This window comes from Hypomesus nipponensis, chromosome 23, assembly GCF_054491055.1.
Source record: "Hypomesus nipponensis isolate SF chromosome 23, ASM5449105v1, whole genome shotgun sequence".
Taxonomy (NCBI): Eukaryota; Metazoa; Chordata; class Actinopteri; order Osmeriformes; family Osmeridae; genus Hypomesus; species Hypomesus nipponensis.
Window position 1 is genome coordinate 11,043,801 of NC_140383.1, and position 22,700 is coordinate 11,066,500.

Genomic DNA, 22,700 nt, shown 5'->3' on the forward strand with positions numbered 1-22,700 from the left:
CACATACACACACACCCTGCAGTATATCACGTTTATCTCATCAGCGAATGTCTTTAAGGAGGTATGGTTGAATAGACTTCTGGTGATCAACCACACACATACATACACACACCAATTCATATAATTATATAACAGTAAGATAACAATCAGGAGAGTGTAGTATATCTTCCAGTTGGTTCATTTAAAGATTTGCTGTGTCTGTGTGTGTGTATGTGCCAGTGTGATATGTACAGAAAGGCAATGAGCATAACTGAAAACATGACGTTCAGATGTTAGTGGGAGAGTAACATAACACTCAGAGTATGGTCCTGTGTCCAGACATAACAAGCCCTGTCCAAATGATGATGCTTTGGTTGGTTACTGTGGTCAATGAGTCATGGTGGGGTTTCACCCAGATCTAAGAACTTATAAAACCGCAGACATATCTATAGCATACCACAAGCTCACAAACTGACATTCAACCGGGATCAGACATGTCAATATCAAACCATAACCACGTCCCACAACCATTAAACAGAAGTACAAACACTGTGACTAATCTCAATGGTCCATTCCCTGTATATCAGCCAGACTAAGCTATACACAACTCAAGATACTAAATTACACACCACAGACTCAACAACACAACCCAGACCTAACTCTAACTACAGACCTCCTATGAGGAAAGAACAGTTGTGTGGGAAAAGCTGAATCGAGGAGTGTCCTCTCTTTTAAAACACACACATACATATACACAGAGCTGACACACTGTACAGTACACTCATGTCAACCCACAGCTGCGCTCTGCTGTTTACTGCTTGGACATCCCATAATGTCCCTTGGTGAATCCCTTCCTGCCCCTGGATGTAAACCCCACAGATCATTATTCTGTCTGCTCCTAAAAAAGTTAGAAAGACGCGTATGGCTGGAAGGGGCCTACGTGGAGATAGCCGTGTCCACTAGGGAGGGCAGGGGGGTGGAGGAGCGCTGCATATTTGAAAATTCACTGGGTGGATCTCCTGTGTCCAGCTGAGAGCCCAGCTCATCTTCAAATTCCGGATAAAAGTGTGTGTGGGTGGGTGGAAGACTTTGAAGAAGAAGAGAGTCTTTAAAACGGCGGTTATTAAGTTTCCAAGCCTCCCCAGGTCACAACCCCCCATGTCAACATGGAAGCGACCATAAACAGCCATCAGTCTGTAACCCCGCCTGAAGTGATGGATACGACAGATCGGTCCTCGAGGATGGCCTCTCGGTTTACACACATGAAACAGCCTCGGCTCCTCACATCACCTCCCGCCCACCTCCTCTGCTCCTGGGGATCAGAAAACATCTGTCACCCCTACCCTAACTCACCCCCGACCCCTAAAGGGATGCTCACGTGAGATGCGTACGTTTGTCGGTGTCGAGCGCAGGCTTGTTCGTCTCCCGCGTGAACGCACTGCGGCTGACACGTTAATCGTTGATACATGTGACTGTTGTTTTTTGGGGAGCTTTCAGCACTGTTATAGTACAGCTGAGGGAGATTGCATCCACACACAGAAATCACAGAACATTCAAGCTTTTTTCGAAATACTCTGTGATGTGTATAAAATGAAAACCCCCACTTCACACCTATTGGTTGACACATCAATTCCTGCAGTCAATTTACTGGGACTTTGAGGACGAGGTTTACATTTACATTTAGCAGACACTCTTATCCAGAGCGACTTACAGTAAGTACAGGGACAGACCCCCAGAGGCAAGTAGGGTGAAGTGCCTTGCCCGAGGACACAACGTCATTTGGCACAGCCGGGAATCGAACCAGTGACCTTCTGATTACAAGCCGATTCCCTATCCGCTCAGCTATCTGACTCCCCTAGGTTTGCATGCAAATTCACCTCAAGGTTGCGCGTAAACTCTCCCACGAGCAGTGAGGCTACATTCATTGCAAAAAGAATGGACGGCCTCACATAAAAAAGGACCCCTTAACTTACTCCTGCCCCAGCTCTCCCCTCTCCTAACTCACCCTTAGTGCCTCTCAGGGCATATGAAGCACACAGTCAAATAAGGCTGCTCTGATCACTGCCGCTGAGGGTCTCAGGACCTGTGGAATCCACACTAACCAGAAGCCAGTGAACCACATTAGGGTGAGTGAATAACACACACGATGGCCTGTGGTTTGACTGCTGGGCTCCCCCCCCCCCCCCACCATCGCTGCTAACACTCAGTGGGGGTGCTCAGCCCTGACCTCTGACCCTGGTCCAAAGGAAAGCCCCTCGCTGGATCCCACTAATCATCTTCGTCCTGGAGGACCCTTCCTGCCTGGGGGTCTTCGTCACAGCAGTGAAGCGTCGAGGCACACGTTTACTGTGTAAATACACTTCACGGCAGTGCAGCGGAGCAAGGCTTAGTCCTTCTACTCTATGACACAGCTGCTGCCTGGCTTGTCAATGGGTTATTTATCTCCATAGGACCGCGACGGATGACACGAGCCCTAACTCCATTTCCTGTCTATTTATGGTGCGAGTGCGTGTATGAGAATGTGTATTTGTTCTGCGTCCACATGGACGTAGGCATGGCGAAAGCCGAGGAATGGCAGTCTCCCACACGGGAGTGTGAGGGATGGAGAGACCTGTCCACAGAGAGAGCTCTTAATGAGATGGAATGTGCGTGCGCGTGTGTTCCAGGGAGCGACTCCGGCAGACAATTAACCAGACCGTTTTAGGGCCGTGACAGGGGCATGATTCTGACCATGCTGGGTTTTTTTTTGTTTGTTGCTCCAGCAGATGTGGTATCTCACTTCATACCGGTGTCAGCATGTGTGAGCCCGAACTGTATCTACATCCGTGTGCGCGTATCACCGCGGCTTGTTAATCGTGGAACTGCTATGTTAGACTCTCCTCTGACATGGGCTGATTCAAAATAATCACACAGGCTGTGTCGAACGTACGTGAAAAGCTGTCTTCAGTTTGTGTGAGGCATGTCCTCAGTCTGTGTGTGTGTGTGTGTGTGTGTGTGGGGGGGTCTTTACTGTGTGGGTGCAAGAAAGGTGTCCTTAGTGTGTGTAAGCTGTTGCCAAGGCTACATGACACTTAAATCTGTAGATAGAGGAACACAGTGACCTACTTGTCCATGTGTCTGCCTGCTAACTGGCTGGACTTGAGGCAGAAGATTACAGAGCAGGAAACACTAAGGCTTTGTTGTGGCTGTTATCAGTGTTTGGCTCTCTTTTCTGCAAGAAGGAGTGCATCTTGAACCTTCAAGAAACCGCAACATGAACCGTATGGTACGAGTACGACTGGTGCTGTGTTTGTTTTAGACGTGAACGACTATAACTCATGGTTTCCCTCTGCATATGGGGCTGAGCATGTCAGTCTGAGGTCGAGTTGGTTTACAGTATGGATTTGATAGACAGTCTGTCAGTGGTGTAAGGGCTGTTTTGAGGTTGGGTTTTTATCTTTTTGGATTATCATGCTGTCCTTTCTTCACCTGCCGAGTCCGTGCACACAAAGACACACACACACACACACATGCGTATCAGAGGTCTTTGCGCAGCACATCAGTCTTCCCAATCTTTCCCCTCACTGGTACTTGAACTCGGAACCTCTGACTTACAAGTGCGACTACTTACCAGCTATGCCAACAAAAAGGTAGCGCTTTGCTGGCGCGGGTGGACTGTATTTACCTGAGGAGTGAGTTTCACCAATTCCCATCGGCTACACACACACATAGTTAACGTCATCTCTCAGAGTAGAACAATTGGAGGAAGGGTGAGGGTGCTGTTGTTGTAAAGTACAATACAACAGAGAAGATTGTCTTAACAGCACATATGGCTCCAAATCATAATCTAACTCTTAACCCGCAATTTAACACAAAAAGTGATCCTAAACCCTAAACCTAATCCTGGCTCCTAATCCCTAAACTATTTTAACACTTAATCTCAAAACCTTAATGTCATTCTAACTGTATTTCTAACCCAGACCCATAAAAAAAACAACTGAAATAACAGTAACTTGCGAGGACCAAGAACACAAGAAAACATGTTCCTTCTTTTAATATTCTTGAGGGGACTTCTGGTTTAACCCTAACCCACACACACACATACTCACACACACACACACACACACACAAACACACACGTTCACACAGCTAGGTTCAGTTGAAAACCAAATGATGTTGTTCCAGCATAACTGCCAACCACAAGACAAGTCAAACCCTCAGTATCTGAGGGCAGTCTGTTTGTCTTGGCATGGGTGTTGTTTTGGGAGCATATCTAGAAAAAGGAACGTAGCTCCTCTTCAAAAGTCCTTCACTAAAGATATGAGAATACTTCCTCAAAGCCTCTCTACTGACGGAGACTAGGGTGGTGGCCATTTTGGATCTCCCAGTTGCCTTGTATCCAATCTGTCGCCCCATCAATGTTTTTCTGAGAGATTGCTCCATCACCAGCCACTTCCTGTGGTGACCCAGCAGTGTCGGACAGCCACACCCTCTCAACACCCCAGAGACACCAACACACACAGACCTGGATCAAAACATGCGGTGCATGGATGATCACCACACATAAGAATGACAAATGGATGCAGATAGAGGACACAGAGCGTAGAGAAAAGGAAGACTGGAGGATAGAGTGAAAACAAGGCAGTGGGACCCGAAAAAAAGAGCTAGATCATGAGAACAGCTGTGTGACTGGACACAGGAAGTGGTTATTTCCCATATCCCTCTGGGACAACCCTGGAAACCAGAAGAAAAAAAAACGGAAAGAGAAAGAAAGTCTCTCCTCTGGCTGAGCTCCAGGGTAAACAGGGTTCTGGTTTCTGCCTCGGCCCGGCCCAGCTGATCCTGCCTCAGGTCACACACACACTGAACTCTAACTCCCAGGGGGCCACACTCCTAATCAGAATTTCCTGTCTCTGACAGAGGTAAATAGAGGTGGGATTAGGGCCAATGGTAAACCTTATAAAGCTAACCTGTCCCCGCCCCACCTCTAATCAGATATCCAATGAGCTCCAGATGGCGCAGATTCCTTCCAACGCAATACTAAACCTGAGAGTTCTGGGAACTGTGTGTGGGTGAGATTGTGTATGTGTGTTCAACTAGACCCGCCCAACATGGATACCCCACCAAAGTAATCAGGGCCTCTGATTGGTCAAAAGGGACAGGTTAAAATGGATCAACATTACAGTAGTAAGGAAGCAGCTTCAGACAAGATTCTAGTCTCCTAACTGACGTCATCTTCACATGACTCCTGACACACCATGACTAATTTAACAAATTACAAAAAATTGACATTGTGGGACACATCTCTGCAGAAAGTACTGCCTTCAACGCGAACATCAGGCACAGACTAAGTATGTGTATATGTGCGTGTGCGACTTCCAAATCTAAACACAGCTGAAACAATCCTTCCGTCTGAGCTCATTCACCAGCATCACTGAGGAGAGACAGACGACCTGGGACTCACGTGCCGGAGGAGCGAGAGACAGACAGAAGAAGAAAGAAAGAAAAAGATAGATGGTAGAGAGAGTCAGAGAGAAAGAGAGAGATTGAGACTGGGACAAACATACCCTGTGCCAAGCTTATGCCCTCTCCAAAGATAAATAGATTGGAAGGCGAGGTCAGAAAGAAGAGGGGAAGACAAGAGGGAGAGATGTGTCTATAAAAGGAAGAGAGGAGGAATGGTGAGATAGAGAGAGAGAGGAAGAAATGAAAGGAGGAGGGAATTCTAAATGAGGAAAGGTCTTGGCATTCACTCTGTTTAGCCTGATGAGTCCCCGCCTGCCTCCAGTGGGAGACAGAAAGAGAGAGAGAGAGAGAGAGAGAGAGAGAGAGAGAGAGAGAGAGAGAGAGAGAGAGAGAGAGAGAGAGAGAGAGAGAGAGAGAGAGAGAGAGAGAGAGAGAGAGAGAGAGAGACAGAGAGAGAGAGACAGAGAAAGACGGAGAGAGACAGAGAAAGAGAGAGAGACGGAGAGAGACAGAGAGAAAGAGGGACGGAGAGAGACAGAGAGATAGAGACAGAGAAAGAGAGAGACGGAGAGAGACAGAGAGAGAGAGAGACGGAGAGAGAGAGAGAGATAGAAAGAGGGAATTTCCAGGAAATTCGAACATACTAAATTGCATTCAAGCATAAACAAGTATAAATTCAAAAAACCTCTCATTCCCTTGCTTTCAGTAGACAATGTTTTGTTGTGTAACTGTTCAATCATTTGACATTCAGTTTCTAGGTGCTTCCATGATACCATGTTCCATGTTACCAAAAGATGGGATGAGACTGTGGAAGCGTAAAACTAGAAACAACTTTAAATATCTCTCTCACCGTGAGGCGAACATGAACCTACACCAACAATGACGGATCATTTCTACGCTAGCTCTATTCCTCCTCCTTGACAAGCCAGATAACTGCTAACTTTATAGTAAGTCACAGTAGTCTACTAATGCTCCTCGAGTGACTTGATGCAAAAAAACTTGAAGAGAAAACCAGACAACAAGAAAAGGTCAGCACACATGTAGAGAAGATTCAATAGACAGATGATAGAAAAGAAAGAAGAGTATGGGCCTTTGAACCCTTTTTTTCTTTCTTTATTGAATGCTGTGGTAAAGGAACCTGCATCTGAACTCCATAGGGGCTGATAATATCATGTCTCGCGTCTGTGTGTGTGTGTGTGTGCGTGTGTGTGCGTGTGGTCGGGTTTGTTACACAAGACTGACGTTGAAAATGGGGCATTAAGCAGAGCAGTTATCCATGGAATCGAACATTCTTGACATTTTCACCATCTCTTTTAACGCTGACAGAGAGAGAGCATACTTCATCCTCTCCCACCCCATACCCCTCGACTAATGTTCCTCATCCTTCCAGACACAAATACAGGTGTCTATCCCAGATGGTACTATACAGTGCAGTGTGTTTACAGTGTTTTTGTATGTAGCGCCCTCACAGAAGTGGGGGATCTTCTGCTTCATGTCCGCTCAGATGCTTCCTGTCACGCACACCATTCACACTGGACCGGGCGCTTCTTCCTCCGTAGTCCACAGCTTTACGGTATTGCATCACCTATATGTACCGTTAGCGCTAACATGATCGCTGGCCTGGATACATTTCTGCTCCGAGCCACTTCTCTTGATCGAGCACGACGAATGATTGTTGTGTCCCAGCAAAGGTTAAGAGGTTACCATGTTTCTTCCCAGTCGGACTGACATTCCGGAAGGAAGAGGAAGTTAACCCCGGAGCTGTATCTGTCTGCTAGCCATGAGTGAATGGGAACAGGATACTAGAAGGTTTATTGAAAGCACTGGTTTAATCAAGCTTTCCACTGCATTCGTGACCCAATTCTGCAACTCCGTAGTAGTCCGTCTCAAGACCGTCTCACTGTAGGTTTGAAAACCAGAGACCGAGTATGTTTACACACAGTGTACACAACACAACAAACAGGTCTAAAACACTCAACCGAACCAAGTGGGTCTCTCCAGTGGACTTGGCTACAGGCACAAGGGGAAAGGTGGTGTGGGCCCAAATGAATCCCTCACACATTTGGCATCCTCTCCGTTCCTCTTCCTGTTCAGGAGAGCTCTGTTTCTTCACCCCCCCCCCCAGATGCATGCAGTATGACATAAACAAGACACAGACAAACACCGTGGCTACCTGGGAACGGAGGCGCTGCCTCAGCCAAGTCAGCACCATGGACAGCCGCACAGACCGGCGCAACGGCGTGTCATAGACAGCGTCTTGGTTCCCTTCCTGCGTCCCACTCAGCAGGGCAGTGACACGGCAAGGGCACCGGACACCGGCTGAGAAAATTCCCATTTGTGAATGAACCTCGCTCTGCTTATTGTTGTGGACCGCTGCTGACAACGGCGGAGAGTAAGATAAACTCACTGCAACGGCAGTCAAACACATGACAAAACATACACGCACGCACACACACCTGCAGACAAGCATCACTTTGAAAGGGGAGACAAATAAGGTCAGCTAATCATCAAACTGTATCGCCCGGTTACTAAGTACTCCCTCCCTTTTAAATGCTCTCTCTCTCTCTCTACTCCTTCCTTCCCCCATAAAACAGTAATAACAAGTGAAGGGGAAGGAGGGAGGTCCTGTCACTGAAGTGGCCGCAACATTTTTTCTGCTTCTTGTTAGGTTTAATGGACTTTTAGAAAATGCTAACAAAATTCCTCAAACTCTCTTTGGTCTACCCTTCCTATTGGCTCATGTACAGCGTGTGTGTGCGAGCCTGTCAGTATACATTTGTACTAATAACCAGAATGTATTCCAGTCCTCCCTAGCCATGTGACTGCATGTCTTTTAGGTTCCATTTAGCAGCAAGGAAAAGCCTGTGGATAACTCCTATACTGTTTGTGTTCCTCTGATCAGACAGATACTCAGGTAAACCTAAGCTGAGGAGCCAGATCACAGTCCCTTCCTTGGTGTCTGTTTAACTTCCCTTTGTACATGATTCACATCCGGCGCAAATATTCAGTTGCAAACGTCCACTCTGTAGAGTATTATGCGAGGAAACAATGCTTACAAAACACACACTATCAGACACACACACACACACTCCATCTGAGAGCTGAAACCTAGCATCCGCCTTGGCCACATGCCTCTATTGGAATCTTGGAGCCCTTTGAGACCTAGTGAATGTGTGTGTATGTGTGTGTGTATGTGTGTGTGTGTGTGGACGTGTGTGTGTATGTCAGAGGGGGTCCTAAGATCCATGAACACTGTGCCCCTAGAGGTCAGGGGGTTTGGGAGAGTCAATAAGAGGGGACCTCATTTATGATTGCACACATACACATACACACACACAAACACACACTTCCTGCCATGCTTCCTAAGGGGCAGCACAATGGACCCTTCCCCTGATTGTCACGCACAAACACTCTTTATAACAGAGTAGATTATCTTGGCAAGGAATGTGTTCCACTTATCGCCAGCAGACATCGTCACCTCGCCCCGGACACAAACTCTCCTCGTTCACAGAAAGGGCCTTGATGAGGTCACTCACACGCTGCCAAATTCCCTGTAGGTGACCCAGTGTTCATGCACGCACGCATGCACACGCATATTCATATTTCTAGCTATAAAGCAAAAAGTATTATACTGCTACTGACAGGCAGAATTTGTGGTCATGTCCAAACTACAAAGGGATTCAGTACTAGGGCAGTTGTGTCTGACCGGGCCTCGGGTTAAATCTGTATTCACAGATATCAGACAGACTTCCCTTCCCTCAGACCCCACTAGATCACAAACTGGCCCACAAACATCACACATCCGCAAGCAGCACTATCTCCTCGGCCCACCCAGCTCAAATACACATCTTGAAATATATTCTAGACCCGGGGAATCTGATTGGACTTGGCTGCTGCACCAAACATCCTGTTAATATTAAAGCTTCACAACCTTTCCTTCCTTCTTCTTCCCTGCCGCTCAGACTGATAACCCCTGTGTGTGTGTGTGTGTGTGTGTGTGTGTGTGTGTGTCTGCATGCATGTACTGTATGTGTCTGTTCAAATAATAACGCCAGGAGGTTATATTTCCCCCCTAATTTGCATGGCATCTCCATGGAGACCATGAACAGGAAATTATAACAAAATATGATCCCCCCGATGCATTTTGGTCTATGTCCCTGAGGCCCTGTCCTGTGGTTTGGGAAGGGTCAGAGGTCACTGCGCCTGACTGAGAAGGACTACCCGGGTTACTTTGTCTGTCTTTAAGACCCCTGGATAACTTAATTACAGACAGAGAACAACATTCCTTGTCCTACATGTAGCCTGGTCTATGTTTGGCCACTGAGGAACATAAAATAAAGAAAATAAAGAATAAAATCGAACTGCCAAACATCTTAACAAGGACCCAGTGGGATGCAGGGGATTTCCAGAGTGGAGCCTTGGTGTGTGGACAGATGAACGTGTGGGAAAGAGTTTTATAGTCCGAAAAAATGGGTTCCAGTGATCGGATGAGGAGTTGATAGAGGAATGGTCCAGCCTCCGTGGTAAATGGTTTGAAATTAAATGTGGCTGGTGAATTAAACTGTGTGAGGTCTGGGTCTGAATGTTGCTTGTGAGCAGCTGTGGCGGTTAGTGGCTGCTGAATGGGTGAGGAGGAGGTGAATTCAATGGAAGGACACTGACCGCTGAATTAACAAACCGACCGCCTGAAAACAGGCCGCTTCACATTGCCTGGCAAAACCAGTTATGTTGCAGAGGAGACACTCAACGTGAGATCCATCCATTTCATCGGATCCTTCCATACATGTGTGACGTTTATCACTCATCTAAACGACGATGGGAACCCTTAGGTTGTCAGAGTTTATGGAGCTCCTTATAGACACAGCAGGTAGGCCAGTAGGTTGCTCGTCTATAGGATGAGCCTGTGTTTCAGGATATCTGCTGTGGTGCAGCACAATGCACAGAGAGGCCGCGAACCTTGTCACACGCTTTTCATCAGGCCACAGCTAAATCTGATAAGAGCTGCGTACAACGAGGCCTCTTCTTCTGCGCCGGAAAATCACTTTAAGTCCCCGAAGCCCGAGTATGATATTAAATATCTTATTATAGAGCCTCAGGACCTCCTGACAGTGAGTACACACATTCCTGAACTGGGCCAAAACAGGAATACACACACACACACACAAACATATTCACACACACACAAAAAAGTAAGTAAGGTAATGCAGGGACCAGAACAAGCGTGTGGGAACTAGGGAGGAAGTTGAACAGTAAAATGCTCCATGTAAAACGAGCGTGTCCAGAGAGACAAGGCTTAAGACAGTATCAAAACAATACATGCTGTTATTCCCTGACTATTAACTATGTCTCATGGTATAAGCGTTCTAACTGAACAGGCTCTTCCTATATCCTAATAAAACACTTTAAAGGCTTTATGACATCTTACAACTCTGGGTTGAAGGCCAAAACAAAGACAAAAAAGAAAGAAAGAGAGAAAGAGAGAGCTGGAGGAGGGCGAGTAAAGGAGTAAATGATACAGTATGCTTCAGCCAACAGTGTGTAACACATTTCCTTGTGCTCATGAGAACCTAAAGCAGACTGACATCACTGCTGCAGATTGGAAAACACTGTTCCACTGTGGCCTAGCTGGGCTGCCTCACCTACTGACAGCTGACACAGACTGGTCTGACCCAGTAGGAGATAGCAGTGAATCTACAGGACAAACAACTGAGACCCCAAAAGGAGGGATACAGTATCTGTCTCACTGTTCTTCTTTATTATAGTATCTCTCTTTTGTTCTCTCGCTTTCTTTCACCCTTTAACACACACACACCTACACACACACCAGAAGTGTAGCCACAAGCCCCCCCCCCCACACACACACACACGCACAAATTTCCAACTGCTTACAATAAAAATGAAGGAATTGTTGATTTGTTTTTATTTTGTCTCCCATGATGAGACCCCCCCACCCAAACCAAAAATCTGGCTATGCTTCTGGGACACACAACACTCCAGGAACTACTAGTTAACAGGTAATGACAAACACACTTTTCACATTAAGCAGATTAGGAGCAGGGATGAGGGTGGTTCTATCAGCTGCTGATAGCCATGACAAATCAATGAGGGAGTTATGACATTTAACACAGGGGTCAGGTTACCTCACCCTATTCCAGGGGTCACTACCCCTCCCTTCGACCCACCCATGTCAGAGGGTCAAAACTAGTGCAACATAGTATATGTAAATCTGAATTTCAGAGTAAGGAAAATGAGAGAGTTTCTGCTCTAATGTGCTGTAAACAGATAACCACCCAAGACTGTTCTTCGAGTTGCCGTGTTCTAACACTTTTGGATGAGAGGCTATCCAGATAATCCTATTGCATTCTTGCATGTGTCAGCATATGACAACCCACCACTCCATCAAGGGTTAATACTTCCCCCTGAGAAACTCTTCCTGTTCAAGCCCACCCTTTACTCAGATCTTTTCAAATGCAAATCACATTACAGCTGTCTGGTCAGGTTATATATGTTCTAATTTACTTTCACCACAGTGTCAAAAGTTTAAATTGACACCAAGTCAAAACAAATAAATATATAAGGTTATGCAAAATCATTTTCATACAAAAGAGGAGAGGAATGGGAACTTACTGCGTCTACTCTTGGTGCAAGGATGACCACTGCGAGGCATAAGAGTAGAAACCTGGAATAGAACATTTTATTAATATCACTTAGACGTTGCGCAAATTTATTTTGGGTCAATCTCACAGTTGTTCAACGTGACTTTCTCTGAGACTGGCTTACCTTAGGTTCCTCTGGGTTTTGTCGTGCCGTGGCCGCATCGCCTCAGTCATCCGAACCTCAAACTTCTTTCCTACTCAGCTGTCAGCAGAAACAGAACTAGATCATGTCTGTTAAACACTAAACCTGTGACAGCAACAAACACAATCATACGACATAATCAGCGTTGTTCAATTGAAGTGCATCTGTCTCGGATTTGATTAATTCGATTGCAATGAAATGAAAATGCCAGAAGTGATTACTGATGTGACTTCGACTCTTGAATTGCCATGTTCCAACACACATTCCGCATTCCACATTTAGTCCGATTAATAGAATTGCCACTAAAATAGCAATAAATAATGTTTCGCATATGTCTGACTTAAGAATTGAAAAGTCTTACCCTTCGTCTTGTGCGCTCTGTCCAGCTATATGTGACCGTGATCATGGAGCGTTAATCGGGGACCGAAACGCCCCTGTGCTTGAGTTTACACGTGTCCCGGTTGTTTCAAGAATATCGAACTTTTCAAATATTGTCACAAAATCACCAAAAGCCAGTGAGCAGTTTCACCCCTGACGATGAAAACTGAAGTGATGTTTAGAAATAAAGGGGTTGTATTCGTTTGCATTGACAAGGGTGGTCGTACCAGGGGGTGGGGTGGACAAGAAACAAGACCAAGTTACATTGATCAGAAGCTCACAACGTCGCGGGCAAAGATGCAGCCCAACGGGATGCACATGCTCTGCTAATGAAACTGAACTTTACTTAAAAGAAACATAGGAAGAGTCTATCGACAGGTGGTTGTTGTGGGGCTTTTGCACAGTTGTAGACTACATAGCCCCCATACTTTTCACTGTGCGCCGTCGCAATGATGTTGCCCTGTGGAACTTTGGTTCTACTTGTGGCTCTCTACTCTAACTTCGACCTTTCTGAGGCTAAGGTAAGTACAAACTTTAGACAAGCTTGACGTTAAACAGTTTTCAATTGCGGTGTTGTCCGTTGCATGTAATTTAGAATGGAAAAACAGGTCTTGTCTCTAACGTGTGCACCTGGAGAGCGCACCCTAACGCATCACTATTTGCAACAGAGTTGTGTGTACAAAGGATTGGGTTGATGATTTGTGTCATGATTTGCAGTTTTTGTGATGTGAATTACAGTCCAAGTTGACATTTGACTGACATTGATAATTAATGGAAGTTGGAGGCAATAGCATGTCACAAACTGCGAAGCACTGAGCCCATGGAATCACCTGACCCAGCTAAAAAGTGACGTTGATTCATTTAAACTAAAAACATGTTATAAGACATCATGTCCCAGCATGTCCCATACTATGTTCACAGTTGTTATATTGTTATATTCCAGAGTATTGGTGGTATTGGAGCTCGTGTTGTGTGGAACACTGTGCTTTGAGTCTGACGACGTACTGTAAGACATAGGACCATCCTTCTCACGAGGGAGGGCGAGTGAGGGTGGGGCAGGGTGAATTAGATGTGTGTGTGTGTGCGTGTGTGTGTTAGTGTGTATGAAATGTTTCTCTTTCTCACAGATGTATATATATTTTTTTTTCTGTCAATGGTTCATATATGTCACCTGTGTAACATCATTATCTCAAGTGTGTCCTGACCTGAATTTATATCACTGGCTGTGCTCTCTTCTCCTTTCTTTTCTTTACCTTTTGTGTGTGTGTGTGTGTGTGTGGCAGGGTGCAGGGTAGTGGTTCATGGGTGTCCTTTTACCGTATAAATGATTTATGTCTGAAATACTGGGACTGCCCAGAGGTGTCCGTTAACAAAACGACCAATGCTGTGGAAGGTTGTCTCCAGTTACCTCCTCTTTGGAACTCTCAGGACTGTGGAATGAGGTAAAATAACTGGCGGGAGAGAAACCACTCAAACACTTGTGCTTTCAATCATCACTGTTTAGGTGATGTTTCTTAACAGTTGGAATAAAAAATGGTGTGTGACTCACAAGCCATAGATGGGTTTTTGAAGCATTGGGAAATCTTTCACTCGCTCTTTCTCTCTCTCAATTTTTCGCTCTCTCTATCCCCCCTCTGTTTCAGTTTCTTAGCAACATTTCCTTTGGTTGTGATGTCATATCCCTCCTGGGGACAGAATACTAGCTCTGACATAGGTCGACGGAAGATGGAAAGGGCAGACAGGAGGAGGAAGGCGAGACAGGTGGAAAATGGAAAAGAAATCTTTCTTTGTGCGAATATCGAGTAAGAGCTGTGAGCCATTTGGAGGGGCAGCCATTTCTGCTTGTTTGTAACCGAGACAATACATCTGGATCGACAACCCCTCATAGGGAGCGAGGGAGAGAGAAAGGGGTGGGAGGATAGGTGAGGGGGGGGTGAGCGAACGTTTGGCAGGACTTCTTGTGCTTCTGGTTGGATGACACGGTAGTAGAACAAGAGTGGGCGGAAGAGAGCAAGGACACATTGTAGCCCCTCAGGATCTACTGTTCAGATCGGCGTGTTTCCCGACCACCCCCCCTTTGGGAGCAGTGGTTGGTTCCGCAACAGGATGTTTGGGAACCTCAAAGATGTGTGGGGAGAACACAGCGCACGCATAAACAGCCTGGAGAACTCTCAAAGTTGAGGAATGTCATAACGGCGTCTCTTCCTCTTTGATATCCCTAGGACATCTGAGGTCCGATCTCCTGATCAGATCTCTAACACTGAGTATGGTGATGGGGCAGGTCAACCTGTGGAGCTTAGGACAACGTGCTCACAGACACCCAAGGTTGCCAATGCTACTCACATCCGCTGGTCCCCATAACATCCCTGTCAGGTCATTAAGACCACTGGGAGATAGGGTACTTGGCCTAATTGTTCTGGAGGCATGTAAGACTTCCTTTCAGAGATTGGGTTGCCTTACTCTGTGAGGAACTATGTTGAGCTGTGCTACGTGGGAAAAGAACGGGAGCAGTTTGAACGGCCATGACATATTTCACTGACCTCCTCTCTGGTGAGCCTCAGACCATGGTAATCCTCTCCGTACTGAGCAGGGACAGACCACACACACATAGAAACACACACACACATAGAAACAAGTGCACACACACACACATTCACACAAAGCGGGCATACCTGCCACACACTTTCTGAATGAGATTGGTTTTGGGTGCCGAAGGACATCAGTTTGGGCCCACCCAGGAATGCAGAACAGCTTTCCCAAATGGTGGCGTTTACAACCAGAGTCAAATGTCTGGGAGGTTGTGCTTTCCCAGGGTGCATCGCTTGTTTGGTGGCCTGTCAAGGTGTCGGGCTCAGCTGTCGTGCCAGAAGGGGGCTCAGAAAGACCAGCCCTAAACTGACTTCCGGTCAACCCTCTGCACTGCTAATCAACCCCGGCTGGGAATCATGTCAATGTTAGGTTGTAAATATCTGGGCAATAACTGGGGATGGAAGATCTCTCGGCCTCTCTTTCTCCCCCCGCTGTCCTGTAGATTGACATTGATGGTGTTAATGATATGTGTGTCTGACACCGTCGGAGACACCCCCCTGCTGGGAGGGGTCAGAGGGCAGGGAGGGAGGGAGGGAGGGAGGGAGGGAGGGAGGGAGGGAGGCAGGCAGGGAGGTAGGTAGGTAGGGAGGGAAGGAGGGAGGGAGGGAGGGAGGGAGGGAGGGAGGGAGGGAGGGAGGGAGGGAGGGAGGCAGGCAGGGAGGTAGGTAGGTAGGGAGGGAAGGAGGGAGGGAGGGAGGGAAGGAAGGAAGGAAGGAAGGAAGGAAGGAAGGAAGGAAGGAAGGAAGGAAGGAAGGAAGGAAGGAAGGAAGGAAGGAAGGAAGGAAGGAAGGAGGGAGGGAGGGAGGGAGGGAGGGAGGGAAAGAAGGAAGGAAGGAGGGAGGGAGGGAGGGAGGGATGGGAGGGAGGGAGGGAGGGAGGGAGGGAGGGAGGGAGGGAGGGAGGGAGGGAGGGAGGGAGGGAGGGAGGGAGGGAGGGAGGGAGGGAGGGAGGGAGGGAGGGAGGGAGGACAGCAAGGGTGGGAGAGAGGGTACAGGAGAGGGGTAGAACGAGTCTTGGAATCATCTGTGTTGTAGCGTTAGGAATGCTTGACAGAGCCAGACAGAGATACACTGTAGACAAGTCGTCAGATTCCCACCACACAGAAACACTCCACCCCCCATCCCACAAACTCTCCACCCCTAGTTGGGCTTGTATAAAAAACCATGAATCACACTCAATTATTTATTTCATTCCCTCTAACACTGTATCCTTCTATCTTTCATTCCATCGACTGTATCTTGAATTCAAGCATTCATTCTTCTGTTTATGCATCCCTCTGTGAGTACTTACCCAAGCCTGTAAAGCCTCTTAATCCTACTCGGGCCTACAGCTTCAAGATGTCACGTTGGTGACCAGGACAGGCTATTAGCCCACTGCTTACAGTTTGTGGAAGTGGGTGTGTGTTTATGTGCCAGTATGCAAGTGTGTCAGTGTTTGTGTGTTCTTTCCAGACAGAGAGTCAGATGTTTGAAGGCCAGCTAGAAGGCTAACATTGTCCCCATCTCTAAAATAATCCAAGCTATCCCCATGGCAACAATTAAATAGTGACATAGGTCATTAGCCGTTTTCTATTTTTGTTAAAAAGCTCCCTCTGTACTGTCTACTGGTCTGTGTTTCGTCCAGCCAGGCTGAGACAAACAGCCGTTCTAGTTTTCCCTCTGAGGAAGAAGGATAGCCACAGAGCTTTGAGTCATGACCGATCGGACTATAAATATCTACCTTCCAAATCAAATCAGATCAATCAGGCCTGGGCTCAATGGTCCCGGTGTCTATGCAAGACAGGCTGTTCTGCTGCAGTGTAGTGGAGATGTCAGTCTGTCTGCCTGTCTGTATGTCTGGCTGTTTCTGTCCGTCTGTTTGTTAGTTTGGCTGTCTGTCTGTCTTGCTGCAACAACAAGCTATCTAGCCCACATCTGCTGTCCTGGAACAAACTCCCATTAGAGTTATCCAGCCAGAGTCTGGGGCGGTGCTGAGTGGGTTAGCTGCATGATGGGAGTCTGTGTTTTTGTTTACCTTTTTGGAGTTGTTGTTGTTGCTTCAGCCGGCTCATAGAATTGAGTAAATGCAAACACACAAATGAACCCACACACACCGACGAACACACACACACACACGGGGCACACACACACGTGTACTGTGGGGTCAGAGTGCGAGCTCAGGGATGGTGAGCTCATGGGGCGGGGTCTGGCGGCTGCAGTTCAGGTTCAGTTTGGGGGGGACCCCTGACTTCCTTCTCCACATCTCCCCAGATACACATATTTCCTGTCCTCAAGAGAACAGCCCCCTTGACCTCCTCTGCGGCCCCCCCCCCACTCCCACCCCCCTCCACCCCCACAAGCACAGATGAACGTCTCCTTTGTGCGTAGACTCCTGGAGAAACTTTTTCACCAACATGACAAGATAAAGGAGGAGAGGAGGAGGAGAGGAAGAGGAGGACAAGGGACAAGAAGAGACTAACTGTTAACAGTTACTGTTCAGTGTACCGGCCATGTGAAAGCACCAAAACTGGAGTAGTCATGGACAGATGGCAGATCCTCTCTCTCTCTCTCTCTCTCTCTCTCTCTCTCTCTCTCTCTCTCTCTCTCTCTCTCTCTCTCTCTCTCTCTCTCTCTCTCTCTCTCTCTCTCTCTCTCTCTCTCTCTCTCTCTCTCTCACACTCTCTCTCTCTCTCACACTCTCTCTCTCTCTCTCTCTCTCTCTCTCTCTCTCTCACTCAACCCGAATCTGCTGTCTCCCTCTCGGCCCTTCTCCACGTCATGTGAGCTGTAATTCTCATGACATGAAAGCGGTCTCGTGTCCATGGCTACATGTTGAGACTTCCTGTGGAAGTGAACAGATGAAGGATTCATCTTAGCGTGGACTTTCTCTAAGCTCTCCTCCAGAACTTGAACCCGGTCGTCTGATGGGACAAGGACAAATTCCACTCATCTCAGTCCAATGTTATTTTATCTTGGATTTCTATAATAGTGTTTGGTTTGATCTGATAGACACAAACACAAAGTTGCCTAGTATGCTCATGTGACAAACACAGTCATTGTATGTCTGCCCGTGGGGAAACATATCGAGCCTTGTCCTGCTGATTTGTGCATTGTCAGGTCTTGTCAGGGCAGGGGCAGGTCTGGGTAGGAGGCCTGATCCCAGATCAGCTCTATAGTTCTGCTCCTCCATCTCTGTTATCTGCAGCAACTAGCGCAAGCCACAAATCAGCAGCACTTGCTGCTTAGTCTGACGTCAAACAGAGAGACTGAATCCTCTGGGTGGCTGGCTATTCGTCTGAATTGGCGTCAAGGTATGCGGTACATATTGAGAACAAATGGTGCAGGGGGGGAGTGCCCTTCTGCCTGGTCATTGGCGACTGGGAACATAAACATGGGTGTTGGTGGTGACATCACTTCCGACCTAGTCCTTCCTGTTTGGGGAGATAATGTAGGAGACTTCCTTTCTGTCAGAAACACAAACACCCACTCCACCCCGTGATCAGAGAAGAACAGAGAGAGAGAGAGAGACAGAGAGAGAGAGAGAGAGAGAGAGAGAGAGAGAGAGAGAGAGAGAGAGAGAGAGAGAGAGAGAATGTTGCAGACTTGTTTGACAGACACTGTGAGTGGTGAAATGTAAAAGGGAGAGAGGGCAAAAGTAGCAACAATTGGCGTGGGTTGGGGGGAGTGCGGGGGTCAGTCTTCCCAAGTGCTGACCCAGATTCCAGAACTCCCAGCGAAAGCTGGACCCAGCCTTTTTTCAGCTTTAAAGGGAAGGAAAATACCTTCCCACTTAAAGGAAGACAGGTTTCCTCTTTCTTAAAGCCAATATCCTGCTGAAGAGTATTCAGAGAGAGAGAGAGCGTTAGAGAGAGAGAGCGATAGAGAGAGAGAGCAATAGAGAGAAGATGAGAAAAATACTGTATGTACACTCTTTTTGTGCAGTTGTACTCTCCCAGATTTAAAAAAATTGAAGTAACATGTGACTAAGTGATAACTGACTTACTGTAAGTTGCACTACACCCTTGTCTCCAATACGTTTCTGAGCACACAGGGAGGAGACACATTTGTAAGAGTGATTTGTTTGCGTGTGTGGATGTGTGAGTATGTGTGTGCGGTGTGTTGTGTTGTGTTCCTGTGGGATTGTTGAGGAATGCACTTTTTTACTGAGTGGAACAATAACCGTCCAGAGAAGCAGTGATGTGTGGGCATGCAGACAGAGGTCTGGAGAACATTCTAGAACCTCCTCTACACACTCTCGCTCTCAACGTTACGGCTCGGAGAGACCAAGTACTAGCTGCCTCTACCTCAGTGTTTTCTGGCTTTATTGAGGACAAATCTGATGTTACAGATCACATCTGTTGTTGTCATCTGAAGGAAACAACAGATGTGAGGGCTAGACTCGGTACAAATCGGTAATTTGGTTGTTGTTCGTGTGTCATAGCGCCACAAGGATAAAATTGTCTATTCATTTGCTAACAGGGTAACCTCTCACCTTGGAGTGCTTTGGACATTCTTGGGAAACACACAAACACAATAAACACCACACACACGCAAACTGCCTGTTTATCAAGATGACCCCGATGCTTTAGAAAACATCGACTCACCGTCTCCTCTACGGACATGCCCAAAGGTCAGAGGTCAGACTCTGGTCATATAAATGACCTGCTGATGTCAGACAACACGCCTATGACATGTCATGTGACCTCTCGCTCACACTCTCCTCCCTTGCTGTGTTGAGTGAAGGTGTGTTACCGAGCTGTATTTTGTACCAGCTAAACTTCTTTTGGCATCTGGCTAACACATGAGAATCACTCAACACTAAAGTTCTACACACACACACACACACACACACAAACACACACACACACACAGACACACACACACATCCCCCCACACACACACTCAATCACACACTCAAACACATGGCTATGTTTAAATGACATTAAACAGGCCAGAAGGCCTGAGAATTTCTCTAAAACAATTTTCCCATTTTGTCTACAGGGACCAGAGGGTTATTTAGCATGTGAGAATTCCTCTCTGGCCACAGAGCTGCTTGCAGCACTAGACTGCTCCTGGTGTGCACCACAGCAAGCACCAAGGACATGCCCGTCAAAACGGGTCTCCTTGGAAACAGGCATGCTAGTATGCATGTTGTAAAGTCCTACTATGGAACACTTTGGTCTTAATGTGTTTGTGTGGGTGTGCGTGTGGTATTTTCGCTGTGTCACAGTGTCTTCCCTGGTCTCCCTGCTGTTCCTCATGTTCAATATGAAGCACTTACAGATGACTGACTTAAGTCTTTATTTAACTTGCGGTGTGGGTGCTCGTGTGTGTGTGTGTGGAGGAGGGGACGGGGGTATGGTCCTTGTGTCTTCACTGAAGCTGGCACATTGCAGAGTGTTTGTGTGTGTAAGGGTGTTTGTATGATTTGCATGTGTGTGTGTGTGTGTGTATTTTCATCTGTGTGTCTGTGTGATGCAGATGCATCTGGTCCGGTTCAAAGAACAATAAATTATGTCAGCAGTCAGTGCAGATGACTGCCTCCAGCTACATGTTTACATGTCCTACTGGCAAGGCAGTAGACAGACAGACAGACAGACAGACAGACAGACAGGCAGGCAGGCAGGCAGGCAGGCAGGCAGGCAGGCAGGCAGGCAGACAGATACACAGACAGACAGACAGACAGACAGACAGACAGACAGACAGGCAGGCAGGCAGGCAGGCAGGCAGGCAGGCAGGCAGGCAGGCAGGCAGGCAGGCAGGCAGGCAGGCAGGCAGGCAGGCAGGCAGGCAGGCAGGCAGGCAGGCAGGCAGGCAGGCAGGCAGGCAGGCAGGCAGATAACAGTCAGGCAGGACACTTAACTGAAGGAAGCACTTGTTTATTCCCTGTTTATTCCGTGCCCTGCTGTATACACCACTGGCATTGTGTGTGGATGGGTGCCTGTGTATTTCTGTTCTATGATCTAGATCTAGGGGAAACAAGAGGAATCAAGAGCTACTACAAAGAGAGAGAGAGAGGTCTTCCTTTCGTTGTTTATTATCATTATTATATATATATTAAGAACTTAGGGTGCCATGTATGGTATGGTATGGTACAGTTCGACATTTCTCTCTGCCTACCTATTTCTTTCCCTTTCTCTTTCTCTCTTCCTCCTTTCAGCCAGATCCAGAGAAGGTTAGGAATGCCGGCACATAGTTCAGCTCAGCTACTTATCTAACTGGGAGGCGAGGAAAAGAGAGGAGGAGGCCGAGGGAGGCAGAGGAGGAGAGCTTGACACTTATATCCATCCTCTCTCTATTTTGTTGTCAACATGGTTGCATTGTGGCTGCCGGTCAGTGAGATCATACCACTTATCCCACGAACCACACAGCTACCACAACACAGAGAACATGAAAATAAGTACCCCAAACCACAGGATGCGTGTGTGTGGGTGTGGCTGGGGGGGTGTTTTATGATGGGATTGATTGGTATAGAGCCTGTGCAACTGGGCCTGTAAAACGCACAGTACAAACACACAGCGCTCTGGCTCCGAAAGGCCTCAGCGGCCGTACCTGTTATACACACAAGCCTAATGAGTCTGGGAGCAGTCAGGTCTTTACGACATGATGTTTCGAGAGTAAGAAATACCCGATTGGTCCCCATATGGAAGTCCTGATGTGCGGTTTAGCACCATGAGTACACATTCATGAGCCAGCTGGCCTGTGTGCTATAGCGTTCAAGACCTGCTTGCCAGTTAGAGTCGAAGCCAGCTAACCATCTAGCATTGAAGCCGGTTAGCCTGCAACATGGCCAGCCTTTTAGGCACCTACACCTTTCTCCCCTAAGCCATAGACCATGTCAATTATTCGGTGCTAATCTGATGAAAAGATGCAGTTTGGACGTGTGCTCTGTGGGGTGACTCAGCCGTGCGTGGTGTGTCCAGTCTTCGGGGCGTCCTTCTGTGGAGCCCTAATGGTGAGGAGGAGGCAGAACCGGTTCTCCTCAGGAGTTATTTGGAACATTCGGATTGCCAATCCTTCTGGAAACTGCACGTCCTCGACACAGCGGAGGGAGTAAACACACCGAGGAGTTGTGCAACACGGCGAGCAGACGACTGAGTGTGGTCTCTGCTGGCTCCAGTGGAAGGGCCGGCAGCCTTTTGGCTGCCGGTTGCAGCACACACTGACAACGACCCGGCCGGACTGCGTTTGGCTCTGCAGTCAAGACATGCTATGAGGACATGTATGTGGTTGTATGTGGAGAGTTATGAGGCTTATCTAATCACGGTTCCCCCCCCTCAGTGATATCCCTATCGGAGGGAAGGAAGTCCACTCCGTCCTCCCCCTCTCTCATCCCTCGCCCACTCCTCATCCTCCTTCAGAATTGAAAGGGTAGAGAGAGGACAGACGTCTTGTCAGGCTGACCCCATACAGGTCTGCTCTCTCTTAGGCATGTGTACTGTAAGGTACCAGGTACCTGCCTGTTGGTACCAGGAGCTAAGAGGCTTGTATATGTTTGTGTGTGTGAGTGTGTGTTTGGTCAGAGAGAGAGCT

General features: G+C 47.5%; 2 protein-coding genes across 4 annotated transcripts in view; one reads left to right on the top strand and one right to left on the bottom strand.

Annotated features, from left to right (window-relative positions):
- Positions 1–12,750, bottom strand: part of col4a2 (collagen, type IV, alpha 2) — a 44,867-nt gene extending 32,117 nt beyond the window's left edge. Inside the window, exons 1-3 of one of the 3 annotated variants that reach the window (XM_084688674.1) lie at positions 12,584–12,750; positions 12,205–12,282; positions 12,052–12,103 (exon numbers count right to left, since the gene is read on the bottom strand). In XM_084688674.1, coding sequence (XP_084544800.1) covers positions 12,052–12,103; positions 12,205–12,254 — 102 coding nt within the window. In that variant the 5' untranslated portion in view covers positions 12,255–12,282; positions 12,584–12,750. Of the gene's footprint in view, positions 1–12,051; positions 12,104–12,204; positions 12,328–12,583 lie in introns of all 3 variants that reach the window. The other 2 variants (XM_084688673.1, XM_084688675.1) reach the window with 2 other exon arrangements.
- Positions 12,751–12,893: 143 nt separating this feature from the next.
- col4a1 (collagen, type IV, alpha 1) overlaps positions 12,894–22,700 on the top strand; it is a 30,347-nt gene continuing 20,540 nt past the window's right edge. The window contains exon 1 of the mRNA XM_084688676.1: positions 12,894–13,121. Coding sequence (XP_084544802.1) covers positions 13,050–13,121 — 72 coding nt within the window. The 5' untranslated portion in view covers positions 12,894–13,049. The remainder of the gene's footprint in view (positions 13,122–22,700) is intronic.